General features: G+C 45.2%; 1 protein-coding gene across 10 annotated transcripts in view; it reads left to right on the top strand.

The window, feature by feature from the left end:
• The first annotated feature begins 639 nt into the window (after positions 1 to 639).
• FHAD1 (forkhead associated phosphopeptide binding domain 1) overlaps positions 640 to 20,929 on the top strand; it is a 159,551-nt gene continuing 139,261 nt past the window's right edge. For all 10 annotated transcript variants that reach the window (XR_012089780.1, XR_012089778.1, XR_012089779.1 and 7 more), the window contains exons 1-2: positions 640 to 773; positions 5,192 to 5,298. Coding sequence is in view for 4 of the 10 variants with exons in the window: in XM_037985011.2 (XP_037840939.2) it covers positions 5,206 to 5,298 (93 nt within the window). In the remaining 6 variants the exon portion in view is untranslated. The remainder of the gene's footprint in view (positions 774 to 5,191; positions 5,299 to 20,929) is intronic.

The raw sequence follows: 20,929 nt of genomic DNA, 5'->3' as shown, positions 1-20,929 counted from the left end.
CAGTGTGTGACACTCATAGACCTCAGAAGATGTTTGCAGAGATAGAGAAAGGGCAAAAGAATGAATAAATGTCACTCTTAACAGGGAGAAGCAGGAGCAGCAGGATTGTGAGTTTGGAAATTCTTTTCCCCAGCACATGGAAGAAATCCTTGTTCTTTCAAAATTGTTCACTCCACCCCATCCCTTTCCCAATCCCCACCCCACTCCCAGAGGTCCCCTCTTCTTACTCTTTCTATTTTCTGGTCTGTAAAGGAAAGGACTAGAGATGTGGGTAGGGCAGGGGCATACTAACCTCCAAGGGTCTCATGAGTTCAGCTCCATCAATCTCCTACCTCTCCCTATCGCCCCCCACCCTCCCTCAACGCATCCAGCTTAGAGCGAGGGGTAATGGAAAGGATTCTTGAATCAAATCTCCTTCGTGCTCCTTCCTCTCTGTAAAACCTTGGGCCACTTATGTGACCTATGAGCCTCCGCTTTCCCATCTGTGAAATGGGACAGGCTCGTGGGGCCTGGAGCACTCCGCAGGCGGTAACCCGGTGGGCGTTCCCTGCGCAGGCCACGCCCCCACCTGTTAGGCCGGGCCCCGCGGCGCCCGGCGGCGTTGCCATAGCAACGCGCGTACACAGGCCGGGCGGGCGCGCGGTGCGCCGGGTGTCGACTGGAGACTCCGCGGGAGCGCGGCCCGGAGGCCTCGCCCGGGAGCGGGCCCGACGCCTCCCGAGCTGGCAGCGCTCTGGGCGGAGGTCGGTGCGTGGGCTTCCTCCTCCCGCCAGGTAAGTGCGGTGCGGGAAGGGGCGGCGGGCCGAGACCGGGGACCGGAAGGGGCGGCCCCGCGAGGACTAGCGCTGGGAGGAGGAGGGGTGGCTCCCCGTCGCCATCCTCCCGGATCCAGGCTCCGGTCCCCAGGAGCACCCCAGTAGGTGCCCCAACACCAACCCCTCCTTTCCAGGTGCAGCCCCAACCCCGCCCGCGGAGAAAGCCCCCAGGGGCTTTAGACCCCTCCTTGGCACCAGCCATGCCACTCTGGGAAGTCCTGGCGGGTACAGCTGGGATTAGGAGGGGCATCCCCGCTGCCCCTGACTTACGAATGACACCCACCCAGCGGTCAGAGAGACTCCCCCCTTGCCTAACCTCTCCCTTCCCAAATACAACACTGAGGAATTTCTAGGGCTCCCAGGCCACTTAAGATCTGGTAACCCCTCAATAGAAATTTTGCTTCTCTATCTCACTTTTGACCCCTAAGCAGGGAGTGCAGATGAATGAAGCTCTTTTGCTCTTTTCCATGGTCGGTGCCCTGTGTCATAGAACTAATTTACAGAGTTTAACGCATCTAGTCACTTTCTACAGTGTTTTCAGGTAGTAAAGTGACTGCACAGGGCAAGATCAAAGTGTGGAAATATGGCCAAACCCATTCAGTTAAAGAAATAGACTTTTTTTTTTTTTTTTCAAAATGTCATCTAGGATAAATACTGAAGGGGAAAATGAAAGGTAGTTACTGTCAGAGGTTCTTAGGCTACCCTGACTTACTTTTAAGCATTATTTTGTATTTTCATTCATTCATGATTTACTGAGTACCAACCACTATGTGTCAGGCCTGGCAGCTCTGGGGGCCAGAGTTGGAGTAATGAACAGAACTGTGAGGAACCGCAAAGGGTCTCAGATTTTTACACTACCTGCAAGCTAAGTTAGCCTGCCACTGCTTAATGATGCTAGAAGACCAGAGACTCCAGCACCAGAGACAAAGGATGTTATTACTCACAGCACAGCAGGCATTGTGAGCTTCATGTTTGCATTGGTTCCCCTTGCCCTGCAAGTTCCCCGGGGTGATACAGGACAGCCCAGGTGGATGCTGTACACACTGCGAGTGTGTGTCCCAGCTAAGGAACCCCAAGCTCAGGAAACTCCAGTCTTTTAAAAGAGACTGCTAGCCAGTGCCCAACCTTTGCCCTGGAAGGAGATGACATTTTTTTTTTTTTAATTGAGACGGAGTCTTGCTCTGTCGCCCAAGCTAGAGTGCAGTGGTACAGTCTCAGCTTACTGCAACCTCTGCTGCCTGGGTTCAAGTGATTCTCCTGCCACAGACTTCCAAGTAGCTGGGACTACAAGTGCATGCCACCATGCCTGGCTAATTTTTTTGCGTTTTTAGTAGAGACAGGGTTTCACCATGTTGGCCAGGCTGGTCTCAAACTCCTGACCTCAGGTGATCCGTCCGCCTGGGCCTCCCAAAGTGCCGTGATTACAGTTGTGAACCACCGTGCCTGGCCGGAGATGACATTTTTATCATAAAAAAGTCTGCACTCTGCCCTGGATGGGGACACTATCCCTATCCCTCAGGATATTTGCCCTGCAGATGTCCTTGGAAAGATTGTCGGGAACAAAATCTGTCAGTGTCTTTGCTCTGAAGATGGGTACAAACACAGGAAACCCATGGGTAATTGAGTTTAAAACAACACAGTTTAGGCTCTCTTGGGACATATCTCAGTGAAAGGGAAACAGTAAACATGTAGCTAAGAATAAGAAAATGATAGAGAATGATAAGCTCAAGGAAGGAGCCACAGCGTGACACGTGCTAGCTAGACAACGAAGTGACTAATGATGCCTTTAGCTGGGGTGGTCAGGTAGCTACCACAAGGCACCAACTGTGGAAACATCTGGGGGAAAAGCTAAAAAAAAAAAAAATCCAGTCATTCAGATTTGGGGTTTTACTCTGGAGGCATTTCCTGTGGCTTTCCCACAAAAGAGACATTTCTCGAAAGTTGACTTTAGATTAGTTTTACTTTAGTTTTGAATGTGGTGCTTGATAATGTAGTCCTCTATGATTGAAGATTAATAACTCAGGCAATTTGAGGGCAACAGGGCAGGATTCTTTTGGAAAAAGAAATGTCTTTTTATCCCTATTAAAGATAGCAGACTTAAAAATAAAATTCTCATTATATGAAAGTATTAATATTTCTGAGGATTTCTCATAGGCTTCAGAATTTACAAACTCTCTGGTTTGTTTTATTTCTCTTACTCCCAAGGGTCTTTTCTTTTTTGCAGAGGATAGAATTCTGGTGTTAAGGGCTATCTGTTATTTCATGTCCCAAGTGTCAACAAAACAGTGACAACCTCAGTGTCCCAAGTGACACCTCTCCCTCCCCCTACTCAGTCACTCTCTCTGCTCCCCCATTCCATCCCCTCCCCACCCAGCAGCGATGGAGGTGTGAAAAGTTGAGCTGCCTGAGGATTATATAGTGGTGACATGCAATGGCTGTCTCCCTGCCCGAATGCTAGGGGACCTTAACCTCTCTGCATCTCAGTCTCCTTGTCTGTAAAGTAGGGACAATAATGACACCTACCTTGCAGGATTTCTCTGAGGATGAAAAGAGTATATTCAAGGAAAAGTGCCTGGCACTTATTAAGGACTCCATAAATGATGACAGAGATGAAGATGAAAAGCAGAGCCAGCCCTGAGAGTCCGTACCACCACAACTAGTTGAGTTTTGTTTTTATCCATAGTCCAATAATTTGGCATTTCACTAACTTTTCATTGAAAGGAAAAGAGAGAGACTGTTGTTCTTTGACAAGGCATTGAGGTGGAGGATATCACCCTGCATCTTTTTTTTTTCTTTCCACCCTGCATCTTTAGACATAATCTCAAATCAGATTCAAGGATCGAGATGAATTACTGTCAACATTTTAGAACTTTCTGAAGTCACTGAAGTGTTTGTATTAAAAGATGTGTATAGAACTTATTTCAAAACGCACCACAATATAAAATGGATGGACACACGGGTAGATGGAAAGATATGTGATAAAGCACATATGGCAAAATGCCGACGGTAGAATCTAGTGGTGGGTACATAGGAGCTCACTATCTGCTTTTTTCAGCCTCTCTGTATGGTTGACACTTTTATAGTAAAATGCTGGGGGGAATACTGTGCAGGGTCCTGATTACATGGCTGAGCTATAATCTTGATATTTTGCCTTTAGAAGTAATCTTTTTTCCCCTAAGTAAATAATGAAGAAATGCAGCGATTTAAAAAGGAAAACATCATCTAATGCCTGCCTCTCCGATGATAACTCTTTAAGAAACTCTAAAAGCAGACATGGTGGCGTGCCTGTATTCCTAGCTACTCTGGAGGCTGAGGCAGGAGGATCATTTGAGCCCGAGAGTTCAAGGCTGCAGTGAGCTGTGATTGTGCCACTGCACTCAGCCTGGCCAAAGAGCAGGACTTCATCTCTAAATATGAATGAACGAATCAAATAAGCTCTATAGAAGTTTAGCGTTCCTTGGACCAGAGTTTGAGGAGCCCAGGTTGACAACACTAATAAGAGTAGTACAAATGAGTGTTCAGTGTGTGCCAGGCACCATTCTAGATACTGCACGTGTATTAGCGCATTTAATCCTCACAAAACCCATTTTAGGATGGGTGTGGTGGCTCACGTCTGTAATCCCAACACTTTGGGAGGCCAAGGTGGGAAGATTGCTTGAGCTTAAGAGTTTGAGACTAGCCTGGGCAACATGGCAATACCCCGACTCTACAAAAAATTTGCCAGGTGTGGTGGTGCGCACCTGTAATCCCAGCTACTCGAGAGGCTGAGGCAGGAGGATTGCTTGAGCCCAGGAGATCGAGACTTTGGTTAGCCAAGATTGCTCACTGCCCCGCAGCCGGGATGACAAAGTGAGCCCCTGTCTCAGAAAAACAAAAACAAAAACAAACAAACAAAACCCCACCCATTTTACAGATGAGGAAACTGAGTCACAGAGAGAATAAGTAATTCACCCAAGGTCACAGAGCTAGTAAGGGTTGGATTAGGAACACAGAACCTGAATACTTGGTATGTCAGATCACTAACCTCATACTAAGCTTGATGGGAGGTAGAGAGCAATCATCAGTGGAACTCAGGTTTGTTGTCAGGTTGTCTTAGCTTTTGTTGGCTTGTGTCCTGAGTTACTTAAGAAATGCCCTCTGTTTGATTATTAGAACCAGGCTTTTCTATGCTAGATATCGTGGTTAGAAGAGATCGTCTTTAAAAGCTGCAGAATTGTCCTTGTCATCATTGTTGACTCATCTATCTAATCCCCCCTCTTCTGATTTCTCGCTTTGGACATGACTCTATGGTTATTTCATTCATTCTAAGTATGATGTTGTTGAATAATTAGAGGACTGCATTTTCTAACAAAATTCTTTCTGAAAACCTTATGTAGGGAAAACAGAGAGGATGAAAGCCTATCTAAAGAGCGCAGAAGGCTTTTTTGTCCTAAATAAAAGTACCACAATTGGAAGGCATGAAGATTCAGACCTTGTTTTACAGGTAAGAAGTCTTCCCACCTGTTCCCGTCCCCTCCCTGACCCCTTCCTTCCCCCTTCAACAGTCCTTAGTGTTATGTGGCCTCCAGTCTCTTGTCCACCACAACCTTGGGCAAGCAGCCATACCTTTCCTTGGTGTGCTACCAATAGCCAGTTGCCACGGGTACCCCATTTCGCTGGCATAAGGAGTGAAGCTGAGTGCTGTGCAGAGCGGGGTGTGTCCCATCCTTTGCTGAACACATCTGTCGCTGTCCCACCCGATGCAGAGCAGATGAGCCCCAAAGTAGGGCTTATCCCGAGAGGATTCTTGGCTTTGTACAGGAAAGAATTCAAGGGCAAGCCAGGAGTAGAAGGAAACAGACTTATCGAAGCAGCAGTGTTACAGCTGTGTGGCTGCTCCTACAGAGCCAGGCTACCCTGTGGACAGAGAGCAGCAGCTCAGGGCAGTTTTGCAGTCATATTTATACTCACTTTTAACTGCATGCAGATTAAGAGCTGGTTTATTCAGGGAAGGGATAATAACTTTGGGATCATTGGATGCCATGGAAAGGGGAGATAACGCTTGGGTGTTGCCATGGCAACAGTACATTGACATGGCACTTTGGTGGGCAGGTCTGATTGAAAGTTGCTTTCACCTTGGCCGTGTTTTAGTTAGTCCTCAATCTGGTCCAGTGTCTGAGCCCCACTTCTGGAGTCCAGTGCCACCTCCTACCTCACACCTGTGGTCATCTCCCCAGCAGCCTGATGTGTGTTTCAGAAGGTGGGCACAGAGCTGGTGCTTTGGCCTTTGCCTGCTCTGGGCTAGGCCTCTCTACCTTTCAAGACCCCGTGTGGGACTGCTGTAGGCCTCTCAGAGGCCAGGAAGGCCATGGAGCTCCAAGCCCCAGGCTTAGCCTGGGCATTCTTTCATTTCATTCTCTGAAATAGCTGTGGTTTGGTCCAAAGCCTCAGCTCACTGACAACCAAGGAAGTTGAAAGAAGGAGAATAATAAAAACAGTGGCTTTGAGCCTGTTTAAATATGGAAGGGGGTTAAAGTATTGAAGTGGAAAGAGATATGCCGTGGAATTTCTTTGTAACTGTGAGAAGCAGATGTCTTTCAGACCTCACTATTTTTTAACCCTTCATTTTGAAATTAGAGATTCACAAGAAGTTCCAAAAATAGTAGGTAGAGATCACACCTACCTTTCACCCAGTTTCCTCCAATGGTTACATACTATGTGTGACTATAACAATATCAAAACCAGGAAATTGACATAAATGCTCTGTGTGTGTGTGTGTGTATGTGTGTGTATGTGTGTTGGAGAGAGAGAGAGAAGGACAATGTGTGTAGTTTTGTAGCATTTTATAGATCACATGTGTATTAATAGATTTGTGTGTAGCAATCAAAAAATTGTCTTACCTCTTCTGCTTCCTTTTCCTTTCCATATAAATTTTAGAATAAATCTGTCTGTATCTATGAAATGTCCTGCTGAGCTTTTGATAGAAATAGTGTTTAAATCTATACATCGATGTGGGAAGAATTTATATATTTACTATGTGGTTTTTCAATCCATGAACATGGTATGTTTCTGCATTGATTTAGGTCTTCTTTGATTTCTTTCATGAATACTTTGTAGCTTTCAGCATACAAATCCTGTACATGTTTTGCTGGATTTATACTTAAGCACTTAATTTCTCCTCTTTTGTTTGTGATGTTAAATGGTATTATACTTTAAATTTCAGCGGCCACCTATTCATTGCCAGTGTATAGAAACATAATTGATTTTTGTATGCTTATGTGGTATCTTGCAACCTTAACTGAACTTTCTAGAAGTTTTTTTGTTGCCTGCTTAGGGTGTTACCATGTCATCTGCAAATTAAAACAGTTTTATTTTTACCTTTTTTATCTGTACACTTTTAATTTTATTTTCTTGAGATATTGCATTGGCTGGGACTTCCAGTACTCTGTTGCATAAGAGTGGTGAGAGCAGTATAAATCTTTATATTTGCCTTGTTCCTGATTTTAAGGGAAAAGTATTCAGTCTTTCATCATTAAATATTATATTAGCTGTAGGGTGTTTTTTAATAGGTGTTCTTTATCAAAGGGAGAGCATTCCCCCTGCATTTCTAGTTTTCTAAGAGTTATAAACGCAATCGATTTTAAAATAACTCAACATACCTTCCCTTGAGATTCTCATCTGTGACATGGTCTCTCTACAAGGACACAGAAAACCGTTCAGTGTACAAAGTGGAAAAATCAAATAAAAAGAACTGTAGTTTCTTCTGTATTGTAACAAGGGATAAATTTAAGGTAGTTTTACTTTCTGGGTGGCCGTGGTAGAGACAGTGATCCCTGTTTTGAACTGGACTATGATATTAGAAAACTGTAATAATTTTTAAAAGCACAGGCTTTGGAGGTAGACCTGGATTTGAATCTCTTACACTGTTTTCTGGCTGCGTGACTTCAAGCAAACTACTTAATCATGCTGAGCTCATTTTCTCCATCTATAAACCACTTATTTCACAGGGCTGTAGGGATTAAATGGGAAAATGCATATAAAGTACCTGGCATATGGTACGAAGTAGATGACACCACAATCATTATTATGGTCGCATAAAGTGGAGACAGAAAATTTTTGTTCACAGGGTTAAGGCGGGTATCCACTGATACTAACAAGCTATTTGGAAACGGGAACTAATGAGGACAATTATTATATATATAGACAGAAATTGAGTAGCATTGATTGTATAAAAATAATTGACTGCTTACTGCTCCTTGGCCTTAGTTTAAAAAGTAAGTCACCACCGTCAGCAACAGTTCCATTGATTTATGAAGGAATCAATTGCATATCCAGAAGCATGAGCTTGCACTGACTCCCGAGAGAACAGATGATACATGAGTTGCCAAATGCTTTGTGAATAGACTTTTAATGGGCTTTTATATCTTCTCTTAGACAAATCCTCTTCCCAAAGCTTAAATGATTTGGGAGAGGAGATTTGCTTTAAGAAGGGATGTGGGGGACACAGGTCTGTTTTGAAGAACTGAAACCTACAGGTGTGTCCATATTTTCCAGAAAATATTTTATAAGACAAGGTGAAAATTGCCCCTCTTCTGCCTTCACTGGGCCTTTCTGATTAACCCGAGAATCATGCTTGATTAGCTATAAGCCACCCTGAGTAATAATTCAACAGTCAATTTATCATTTGTCTTATTTGTGCTGTTAGAAGCCATTCCACTAAATAAAGTTCAGGAATCTTAAAAAAAAAAACATCAGCTGTGAAATTACCCAGCATTTACACCTAACAAAGAGAGAAGATTGTTTTATTTACTTGGATAAATCCTAAAGAATAGGGAGCTATGCTTCTAAAGATTTATTAATGTATTCATTTGCAAAGCTGACTTTTTTTTTGCTTATTGATATTATAATCTGACATCGTTCACGTATCCTGATAATGGAAGGTAATTATGTACCTATTGTTTTTTAAAAAGTTGGGAGAAAGTAAACTGTAAAGAAGTAAATAAAAATCACTTGTAATCATATGACTCAGGGACAATCAATATTGGTATTTGTAGAGTTTTGCCCTCCAGACATTTTTTTTCTGTATCATGAAAGGAGTTTGGTTTCCTAATGGCAATAGGAAGCCTGTTTTAGCCAGCCTGGTTTTTGCCGTTATCATCACTCATTCATTCCACAGACGTTTGCCTGGAGCCCCAGCACAGAGGTAAGCCTGGGGACACTCACATGGTCCTGCAATCAGGAAGCTGCTAGGAGAGACACACAGGTCAGAGGATCTGCAGAGCCTGGATGGTTTCAAGCTTATGTCAGGGCTCTAAAGGAAAGGAATATGGAGCATGAGAAGGACTTAACTAGACAAAGGGAGAGGGAACAGTGTGTGCAAAGGCCCTGGGGTGGTAGAGCATATGGCGAGCCTGATGAACTGAAAGAAAACCAGTGTGTGGAGGTCAGAGTGGGAAGGGGGAGAGCTAAAGGCAGGCAAGACTCCTTCCTGCCACCGTAAGAATGTTGGTCTTTATCTGAAAAACAATGGGAAGATGCCACTGACGGCTGTTCATCAAGTGGAAGACCTGCCTATTGAAATGGGCTCCCTGGCTGCCTTGTGCAGAAATCAGGAGCTCCTTTCAGAATCTACCCCCACCCCTGCCTGCAATGGACAGGGCTGGAATACCTCGGCCACCAGCCTCGCTCATTTCAGAGCTAAACCTTCTGGTTATAATCTGTATAATTTGATGTGGTTTTTGAACTGTAATGTTTATAGTTGGATGTGGCTGTTACTTGAACACTGATAAGAAAGGGACTTAATTCTTCCAGAATGCAGCAATGTCACAAGCCAATGGTTGCTGGGTTTTTCATGTGCATGAGTGTGATTGTTAAACATGAATCCCAAGGCTTTCTGACGCAGTGGGGTTAGGCGAGGTCGGGAATCTGTCCATTTCTCTGCTCTGCAGGTTCTGGTGAGGGTCCCCACGGAGATGCTTCCAGGACCGAACCTTGAGGGCCCTGCCTTAATGCTCCCCTCCGTCTCACTTCTCCATCTCCAGGGACTCCAGCTTCTCCTCTTCTGATGCCAGGGGAGCTCCTGTTCACTCTTTTTGTTTGTTTGTGTGTGTGTGTGTGTGTGTGCGCGCGCGCGTGTGTGTGTACTATTTCAATATACTTTGTTTTGAGGAAAAGAGAAGCAAAGGTTAAAGAATAGAAAGCTGGCTAGGCACGGTGGCTCAGGCCTGTAATTCCAGCACTTCGGGAGGCTGAGGCGGGCAGATCACTTGAGGTCAGGAGTTCGAGACCAGCCTGGCCATCATGGTGAAACCCCACCTCTACTAAAAATACAAAAATTAGCCGGGTATGGTGGTGTGTGCCTGTAATCCCAGCTACTTGGGAGTCTGAGGCAGGAGAATTGCTTGAACCTGGGAGATTGCAGTGAGCTGAGATTGTGCCACTGCACTTCAGCCTGGGCGACAGAGCGAGACTGTGTCTCAAAAAAAAAAAAAAAAAGAAGAAGAAGAGTGGAGAGCTGATCTTCTCCTTAGTTCCTCGCCCTGCCCTGCCCTGCCCTGCCCTGCACCGAGGACATTTCAGGATTCCCTTTACAATTGACTTGCAGGGCAGCCTGAGTCAATGCAGTGCCGTGGCTAGGAGGATGAAGATCATGGAGAAAAGTAAAGGACAGAAACTGCAGGGGGATGCAGGTGAAATGCTTGTGCCTGCTCCTCTGCCGTTTGTGGATAGCATCTTGCTAATTGAATCCTTTCTCTCTAGGGGAAATGTTCTCTATGGCACGTCAGCCCCTTCTCATATGGGATCAGAGGGTCGGGGCACAGGAGTGATCTAACAAACACAACAGAACCATCCAACCCAACGAGTCATATCCCTTTGCACCTGCCATTTCTGGGCTGCCTGTAAGAACTATAAGAGCCTGCATCAAAGTCTTTTTTATTATTATTAAACAATGCTGCACTGAATACCTTTTACCCATCATTTCACGGACACGTGAGCCCATGTGCCATGTCAAAGGGCATGTATGGCTGCAGCTCTGATGGCATCGCCCCACTGCCCTCCAGTGAAGGCTCACAGGGTCAGTTCCCCACCAGCAGTGGGGGCACCCCCTCCTCTCCCCAGTGGAGCATGTGACCTACCTGATAAATTTCTGCTTATCTAAGAGGCAAAACATGGTATCCGTGGCATTTTAATTCACATTTCCCATGTGAATTAAAAGGTGACAGGTGGACATGGACCTGGATAAAGATGCTCACCCCTCCCCGGTCCTGTGATGAAATCCACCAAAAGAAGCAGGCCTGGGGGATGTCCAGCTGCCCACCGTCTCATCAGGATGCGCCCATTCACTGTCCCGCCTCAGCTGTGCTCACACACTCAGCCCTGGCTCCCCACCAGGCGTTCTGTGCTCTGTGATGTGCCTCATCTGATCTCGCCAGTCCACAGGGAACTTTTCTCTCCCCTGACATCACTGGTCAGTTCCCAACACAGCAATGCATGGGCCTGTTTCCCTTCAGCACATGGAGGCCTTGCAAGAGGAAGAAGTTCCAAGAAAAGGACTAGATCATCATCTCTCTTTTTATTAAATACACATAACGTAAAATGTACATCTTCGCCATTTTAAGTGTACAGTTCGGTGGCATTAATTGCATTCACATTTTTTTTTGGTGGGGCGGTGGGTGGGGAGACAGAGTCTCGCTCGTTCCGTCACCCAGGTTGGAGTGCTGTGGCACAGTCTTGGCTCACTGTGGCCTCTGTCTCCCAGATTTAAGTGATTCTCATGCCTCAGCCTCCTGAGTAGCTGGGATTACAGGCACGCGCCACCACGCCTGGCTAATTTGTGTATTTCTAGTACAGACGGGGTTTTGCCACATTGGCCAGGCTGGTCTCGAACTCCCTACCTCAGGTGATCCACCTGCCTCAGTCTCCCAAAGTGCTGGGATTACAGGTGCAGGCCACCGCACCCGGCCTCACATTGTTGCTCTGCCACCACCATCCATCCGCAGGAGCTCTCTTCATCTTGCAAAACTGAAACTCTGTTCCTACTGAGGAAGCATTCTCCTTCCCTCCCAGCCCCCCAGGCCCTGGCAGCCACCATCTCTCTGACAGAAAGTGCTGTCTGTCTCTGAATCTGCCTGTTGCAGGTTACTCGTAGACGTTGAATCATATGGTGCGTGTCTTTTGCGACTGGCTTATTTCACTTGGCATAATGTTCTTAAGGTTCCTCTGTCGCAGCATGTGTCACAGTTCCTTTTTAAGGCTGCCTAGTGGCTGCTGCACGTCTGGACTGTATTTTGTTGATCCATTCATCTGTCAATGGACCCTTGGGTTGCCTCCAGCTTTTGGCTGATGTGAATAATGCTGCTATAAACATGACTGTAGAGATCTCTCTCTCTCTCTCTCTCTCTCTCTCTCTCTCTCTCTCTCTCTCTCTCTTTTTAATGGAGTCAGAGTCTCACTCTGTTGCCCAGGATGGAGTGCAGTGGCACAATCTCAGCTCAGTGCCAACCTTTGCCACCCGGGTTCAAGTGATTGTCCTACCTCAGCCTCCTGAGCAGCCGGGACTACAGGCATGCACCACCATGCCCAGCTAATTTTTTTGTATTTTTAGTAGAGACAGGGTTTCACCATGCTGGCCAGGCTATTCTCGAACTCCTGACCTCAGGTGATCCGCCCTCCTCAGCCTCCCAAAGTGCTAGGATTATAGGTGTGAGCCATCACCAGGTATCTCTTCAAGCCCCTGGTTTCAATTCTTTCAGGGCCGTACCCAGAAGAGAAGCAGAACCGCCGGATCAGATGACAGTTCTATTTTTAATGTTTTGAGGAACTGCCATACTGCTTTCCACAGTGGCTGCGCAATTTTGCTTTCCCAGCAACACTGCATAAGGGCTCCCGTCTCTCCACATCCTCGCCAGCACTTGGTATTTTCTGGGGTTTGTTGTTTTTACGGTAGCCATCCTAATGAGTGTGAGGTAGAAGATCATAATCTTTTGAGACACATTGCTGTCTCAGCTCAAGGTTCTTTTGACTAGCACAGATAATACAAACAGCCACACCCCCATGTATAGGCTACTTATGAGGCATCTCGTGTGGTTTTACATGTGTTGTATGTATGTGCTGTGTATGTGTTACAGAGCTGCATCCTCAAACAGCCCTGTCAGGCAAGAACTACTACTATCATTATTACCCTCATGTAAAGATGTGGAAATGGGGCTCCGAAGGGTGAAATAACTTGCCCCAAATCACACATCTAGTCGGGGACGGTGAGGCTGAGTTTCAGACCTGGGGCTGTCTAATGCAATGCTTCTAGACAAAGAGGCTTCATTGTTTGGTTGTAAATGTGGCTTTAGGGAACATCTAAAAATCTAAATATCTGAAATTCCTTGTGAGTCAATTAAGATAATCAGTAGTGGGAAATTCCACAGTTTGAACTCCTAGGTGAAAATTATAAGCGGAACAGCGAAAATCACTTTTCTTGCGATCCTCATTGATGCAACAAACTGAGGTGGCGCCCTCTAGTGTGGGATTGGGGTAAAGAGGAAAGGTCGACCCAGGCTGCAGGTGGTTGGTTTCCTGGGAAGATGTGCGCTGGGGCCTGCATAGAGGACCCTGTCTCGGTGTTGGGGACAGCTCCTCAGAGCTGACCAAGCGGGAACTGCCTCTTACAAGAGAAAGCCTGGTTTTGCCAGGTATGGCAGGCGAGAAAGGGCCCCCCTCTCCCTGCCAGGTATAAGAAACAGTGCACGCAAAGATCTGGAGGTGTCGCGTGAAGCACTTGGCGTGGCATGATGAGGGCTGGATGGCCCTGCCACTCACATGCAAAAAGGCCACCTAAGCTAGGCTAAGTGTTTCATGTTTAACTTGCTGTGAAAGTGGAACCCCCTCCTCAAAAGGCTTTGAGCCGGAGAGAAATTAATTGTTCTTTTGAAGGGAACACTGACAAGCGTAGGGAGAATGGGTGGAGAAAGAACAGCAGAGCGGCTCCAGAACAGGGTGGTCAAGAGCATGAACTCAGTGCTAGGCCTCCTGGCTCTGCCCTCTGAGTTGCAGGGTTCCAGGCAAGTCACCCAGCCATTCTCTGCTGCAACTTCTGTGTGTGTATGGCGGGGAACTGCATTACAAGACTGAATTACCATGAAGTGCTCAGGACAGTGTCTGGCAGGTGGTCCATACTGCAGTACCTTTTGGTTATTGTATTCATTTTTATGTTTATAACAATGAATATTTATGATCTCACAGTTCCGGAGGTCAGAAGTCTGCGTGGACTCAGCTGGTTCCTCTGCCCCAGGTCACTCAAGGCCGAAATCAAAGTGTTGGCTGCCTGGGCTCTTGGTTGGAGGCTCCAGGGGATTGTCTGCTTCTAGCCCCACTCACTTTGTTGGAAGAATTTAGCTCGATGCTGCTATGTAACCAAGGCCTCCGTGTCCTCACTGGCCGTCGGTTGGAGGCCAGCCTCAGCTTCAGAGGCCTCCCAATTCCACATGGCTCATGGCCTCTTTATCTTCAAAACCAGCAACAATGGGCCCAGTGTTTCTCATGCTTCAGATTTCTCTGACCTCCCCATCTGACTCATCTCTCCAACTCCAGCCAGAGAAAGTTCTTTGTTTTTAAGGGCTCACGTGGTTGGATTAGCCCCCTCTGAATAATCCAGGTTAACCTCTCTGTTTCAAGATTAGTCATCGCTATCATATCTGCACCATCCCTCTGCCACGTAAGGTAGCAGCACACTCACAGGTTCCAGGGATCAGGACATGGACACCTTTGAGGGACCATTCTGCCAACCACAGTTATTACCATCTCTTGCCTGGACTCTGGCCATGGAGAGGGAAGTGATACTGTGGGATGTTGAGAGCTTCTCGGAGGAATCAGTAGGGTCACTGCCAGGGACAGTGGAGAAAGATGGTGGATGAGCTAAGAGGATGATGCTATCATTCGCATTACTGTGGGTTTACTTTGTGCCAGGCACTGTTCTTTGCACTTTTGTGTGTATTAACTCGTTTAATCCTTTCAGCAACCCTGCAAGGTAGGGATATCCCTTTCCCCATTTTACAGATGAGGCAGTTGTAGCACAGACAGACTAAGGAACCTGCCCAAGGTCGCGTATGAAGGGCACAGAGGGCTGGGATTGGTGGTCAGGCTGTCTGGGACCGTGCAGGGACAAGGAGCTTCAGGAAAAGAGGACTTCCGGAACGGGGTTGTGAACCCAAGAATGACTAATCACTGCTCTGTCATGAGTGCCTAGCAAGTGGGCATGCACTGCTGTCTCAGCTCAAGGTTCTTTCGAGCCCTCGGTGCACTGCGGGGAAATGTCACAGACTCCATTACTCAGGGCTCTCAGAACTCTCCCCTCCCTCTCTCAGGGTTGCACTGATTCTGAGGAGCTCTCAGAGATACCCGCTTGAACCAGCATCTTCTCGGGGACTTGCCCATTCCTCAGGACTCCCAGAGAAGCTGGGCAAGGCTCCTACTGACAGGAGGGAAGCCGACAAACTTCCTCTTTCCCTCCGCTCCCAGACTCACAGTCTTACCAGAGCCCTGGCCATTTCCTCACATCTTTCTTCCTTTGAAAACCCCAGCTTGTTCTGTTTCTGCATTACATCCCTTTCCTGAGGCAGTGACAGGGGTCACAGTGGGGGCACGGGATGGCCAAGGGCCAAAAGGTAGAAAGAAATATGATTCGATACACACATGTGCTTGTCGTCCCAGACACTGGGGTGGCTGAGGCAGGAAGATCACTAGAGTCCAGGGGTTCAAGGCTGCATTATGCTTTGATGGTGCCTGGAAATAACTACTGCACTCCAGCCTGGGCAACATAGCAGGTCCCTGTGTTTTTAGCACACACGCACATACACACCAGTTAATTTCAAAAATGTTATCCTACCACACTGAAAATTTTGCCAAATAGTATCTTTTGTCAGTCCTTTGAGGTAGAGCTTAACACACTCATTTTTGCAGCATAGGAAGCAGCCTCAGAGAGGCAAAGAAACTTGTCCCAGGTTGCACAGCAGAAACACAGCAGAGGTGGGACTTGAACTCAGGGCTTTCTAAGTGCAGAGCCCATCCTTCTATGCATAATAACAAGCATTTTAACACCTGCTACTGAGCTAAAATATTCTTCTAAGTGTTTTTTATATACACTGTTTCATTTAATCTTCACCATAAACCCATAAGGGCCATTCTGTTATTATCCCTGTTTACAGATGAGGAAACTGAGGTCCTAAGGGAATAGATCACTTGCCCAAAGTCACCCCATTAGGAAGTAGGAGAGCTGGAAATGAGGTCTCACTATGTTTCCAGACTGGCCTCTTAACGCCTGGGCTCAAGTAATCCTCCTACCTCAGCCTCACAAAGTGCTGGGATTACAGGTGTAAGCCACCCTGCCCAGCCACAATATGTATTTTGTGATTGCTTTATTTCACTAGCATATGTTCTCGTGGTTCATCCATGTTGTGGCATTTTCTTTTAAAAGCTAAATAACATCCATTGTTTGGACGGACCACATTTTGTTTATCCTTTTATCTGTCCATGGACACCTGGGTTGCTTTCACCTTTTGGCTACTGTGAATAATGCTGCCAGGAACATGACTGTACAAAGGTCTCTTTGAGACCCTACTTTCAATTCTTTTGAATATATACCCGGAAGTGGCATTGCCAGATCATATGGTAGTTCTATTATTAAATTTTTGAGGAACCACAATATTGTTTCCACAGTGACTGCACTATTTTACATTCCCAGCCACAGTGCACGAGGGTTTAATAGCTCCAAACCCTCGCCAACATTTATTTTCTGTGTTTTTATAGTAGCCATCCCAATGGGTGCAAAGTGGTATCTCCTGGTGGTTTTGGTTTGCATTTCTTAATGATTTGTGATCTTGAGCATTCTTTTCATATGCTTGTTGGCCATTTGTGTATCTTCTTTGGAGAAAGTCCGTTTGCACATTTTTAATAGGGTTATTTTGGTTTTGTTACTGTTGAGTTGTGGGGTTCTTTATATATCATGGATATTAACCCCTTTTCAGAGATATGATTTGTAAATATTTTCTTCCATTCTGTAGGTTGCCTTTTCACTGTGTTGACTGTATCCTTTGATACACAGAAGTTTTCATGTTAATGTCGTCCAGTTTATCTATGTTTACTTTTGTTGCCTGTGTTCTTGGTGTCATTGCCAAGAAATAATTGTCAAATCTATTGTCCTGAAGCTTTTCTTCTATGTTTTCTTTTAAGGGTTTTATAGTGTTAGCTCTTATATTTAGATCGTTGATCCATTTTGAACTAATTTTTGTTTATGGTGTAAGTTAAGGATCCAGCTTTATTCTTTTTTTTTTTTTTTCTAAGACAGAGTCTTGCTCTGTCGTCCAGGCTGGAGTCCAGTGGCGCTCTCTCCGCTCACTGCAAGCTCCGCCTCCCGGGTTCACACCATTCTCTTGCCTCAGCTCCGGAGTAGCTGGGACTACAGGCACTCGCCACCACGCCCGGCTAATTTTTTGTATTTTTAGTAGAGACGGGGTTTCACTGTGTTAGCCAGGATGGTCTCGATCTCCTGACCTTGTGATCTGCCCGCCTCGGCCTCCCAAAGTGCTGGGATTACAGGCGTGAGCCACTGTGCCCGGCCTAGTTTCATTCTTTTACTAGTACATGTGGATATCCAATTTTCCCAGCATCATTTGTTCAAAAGACTGTCCTTTCCACCACTGAATGGTATTGACACCCTTGTCGAAAATCATTTGACCATATACGCAAAGGTTTATTTGGGGACTTTCTAATCTGTTTCCCTGTGTGTGTGTCTGGCATAAATACTAGGCCCACACTGTTTGGATTACTCTCTCTTTTTAATAACTTTTGAAACCAGGAAGTATGACACTTCCAACTGTTGTTCTTTTTCAAGATTGTTTTGGCTCTTCAAGGTTCCTTCGAGAATCCATATAAAGTTTAGAATAAAATTCTCTATTTCTGGGAAAAAAAGAGCACCATTGGGATTTTGATAAAGATTGCATTCAATCTGTAGGTTACTTGGGTAGTATGGATGTTCTAAACAATATTAGGTCTTCCAATTCATGAACAGGGGTTGTCTTTCCATTTATTTGTGTCTTCTTTAATTTCTTTCAGCAACATTGTGTAGTCGCCAATGAACAAGTCTGTTGCCTCCTTGGTTAAGTTTATTTCTAGCATTTTATTCTTTTTGATGCTATTGTAAATGGAATTTTCTTATGTTACTTTTTGGCTTGTTCATTATTGAAGGGGTGGCCTGCCCCTCCACACCTGTGGGCATTTCTCGTTAGGGGGAACGAGAGACTTGAGAAAAGAAATGAGACACAGAGACAAAGTATAGAGAAAGAAAAAGTGGGCCCAGGGGACCGGTGCTCAGCATACAGAGGACCTGGGCCGGCACGGGTCTCTGAGTTCCCTCAGTATTTATTGATCATTATCTTTACCATCTCGGAAAAGGGGAAGTGGCAGGATAATAGGATCATAGTAGGGAGAAGGTCAGCAGTAAGACATATGAGTAAAGATCTCTGTGACATGAATACGTTTAAGGAAAAGTGCTGTGCCTTGATATGCATATGCAAACATCTCCATAAACCTTTTTAGTGCATAAAGAGCAGCATTGCTAGCAAGTCCCACTTTCAGCCCTAAGGAGGTTTTCTCCCATCTCAATAAATAGAGCATACAATCGGGTTTTACACAGAGATGTTCCATTGCCCAGGGACGGGCAGGAGACAGATGCTTTTCTCTATCTCAACTTCCAAGAGGCCTTCTTTCCTTTTATACTAGTCCTCCTCAGCACAGACCCTTCACGGGTGTCAGGCTGGGGGACGATCAGGTCTTTCCCTTCCCACGAGGCCATATTTCAGACTATCTCATGAGGAGAAACCTTGGACAGTACCTAGCTTTCCTAGGCAGAGGTCCCTGCGACCTTTGACCTTTGACAGTGTATATGTCCCTGGGTACTTGAGATTAAGAGAATGGTGATGACTTTTCACAAGCATGCTGCCTTCAGGCACTTGTTTAACAAAGCACACCCTGCACAGCCCCAAATCCATTAAACCTTGAGTCACCACAGCACATGTCTCTTGCAAGGACAGGGTTGGGGGTAGGGTCACAGATTAACAGCATCTCAAATACAGAACAAAATGGGGTCTCTTATGTCTACTTCTTTCTATATAGACACAATAACAGTCTGATCTCTTTCTTTTCCCCACATATTATTAGTGTATAGAAATACCAGTGATTTTTGTGTGCTGATTTTGTATCCTGCAACTTCACTGAATTCACTTATGAATTATTTATTATGAAATATTCATAAATAATTATGAATATTTATGAATTCAGTGTTGTATTTATATGTGTGTGTGTTTGTGTGTGTGTAATTTTAGGTCTTTCTACATATAAAAATCACGTTGTCCAACAATAGAGGTAATTTTACTTCTGGAATGTATTGAATGCCTTTCACTTCTTTTTCTTTTCTAACTGCTCTGGCTAGGATGTCCAGTACTATTTCAAATAGAAGTGGTGAGGGTGGGCATCTTTATCTTGTTCCTGGTCTTAAGAGGAAAAGTCTTAGTCTTTCACCATGGAGAATTATGTTAGCTGTGGGCTTTTCATATATGGCCTTTATTATGTTGATGTAGTTTTCTTCTATTCCTAGTTTTTTTTTTTTTTTTTTAGTTTTTTTGTCATGGAAAGAGTGTTAAATTTTGCCAAGTGCTTTTTCTCCATCAGTCAAGATAGTCATCTGGTTTTTCCTTTTCATTCTGTTAATGTGTTATATTACACAGATTGATTTTCATGTTGAACCATCCCTGCATTCCAGGAATAAATCCCACTTGGTCATGGTGTATAATCCTTTTAATAAGCTGTTGAATTCTGTTTGCTAATAGTTTGTTGAAGATTTTTGCATCAGTATTCATTAGGGATATTGGTCTATAGTTTTCTTCTAATGTCTTTGGTTTTAGTGACAGGATAATGCTGGTCTCTCACTTCGCCTTTTGAGTCTCAGCTTCTCCAGCTGTAATATGGAGATGATAGTAGAACTCCCTGCAAAGGGCTGTTTTGCAGATTAAATGAGGGAATGAATACAAAGTGCTTTGGTAAGGCCCAGTTCACAGGAAATTCTCAAAATATGTTACCTGCTAATAATAATAAAAACAGAACAGCAGTTAATCTCATAATGAGACAGCTCAGCAGAATGGAGCTTATACATTCAGCCTATGTTAGCAGCAGAGCTTTCTACCAACATCGGTTTTTTTGTAGTTATCTAAATACAGGAGGGAGTGATATTATCAGGCAGTCCTCAGAAACTCTCCCTTGGCCTAACATGAGGCAGAGGCTTGTCCCATTTTGTGGTATCATCCAAAACTTCCTGCTGGCTTTGATTTCTTAATCACAGCTTGACAGCTTTTGAGGAGCTGAAAGTAATGGGATTTGGGAAGAGAACAACAAAATGCAACATATAGAATTTATCTCTTTGATGAGTTATTGAGAGTTCATAGGCTGGGTGCAGTGGCTCACACCTGTAATCCCAGCACTTTTGGAGGCTGAGGCGGGCGGATCACCTGAGGTCTGGAGTTTGAGACCAGCCTGGCTAACATAGTGAAACCCTGTCTCTACTAAAAATACAAAATTAGCTGGGTGTGGTGGCACGCCCCTGTATTCCCAGCTACTCAGGAGGCTGAGGCAGGAGAATCGCTTGAACCTGGGAAGCAGAGGTTGCAGTGAGGCAGGATCGTGCCACTGCACTCTAGCCTGGGTGACAGAGCAAGACTCCATCTCCAAAAAAAGAAAGAGAGAGAGAGAGAGAGTTCTTAGAACACAAAGAAATGTGGTCAATAGGAATGGAGATGAAGATGATGTGGGTAGTATTTCCCAAAGAGCTAATATGTTTTCACGTTTATTTAATAAACTTTATTGTTTTGTTTGTTTGTTTTGAGACCGGGTCTCGCTCTGTTGCCCAGGCTGGAGTGTGGTGCTGCCATCGAGACTCACTGCAGCCTCCACTTCCTATGCTAAAGCAATCCTCCCACCTCAGCCTCCCAAGTAGTTAAGACCACAGGTGTGCACCACCACAGCTGGCTATTTTTTTTTATTTTTGTAGAGATAGGGTCTCCCTATGTTGCCCAGGCTGATCTTGAACTCCTGGGTTC

This window comes from Chlorocebus sabaeus, chromosome 20 (genome assembly GCF_047675955.1).
Source record: "Chlorocebus sabaeus isolate Y175 chromosome 20, mChlSab1.0.hap1, whole genome shotgun sequence".
In the NCBI taxonomy this organism is placed as follows: domain Eukaryota; kingdom Metazoa; phylum Chordata; class Mammalia; order Primates; family Cercopithecidae; genus Chlorocebus; species Chlorocebus sabaeus.
Note: the sequence above shows the minus strand (reverse complement) of the source record. Positions and strands in the feature narration are given on the sequence as shown.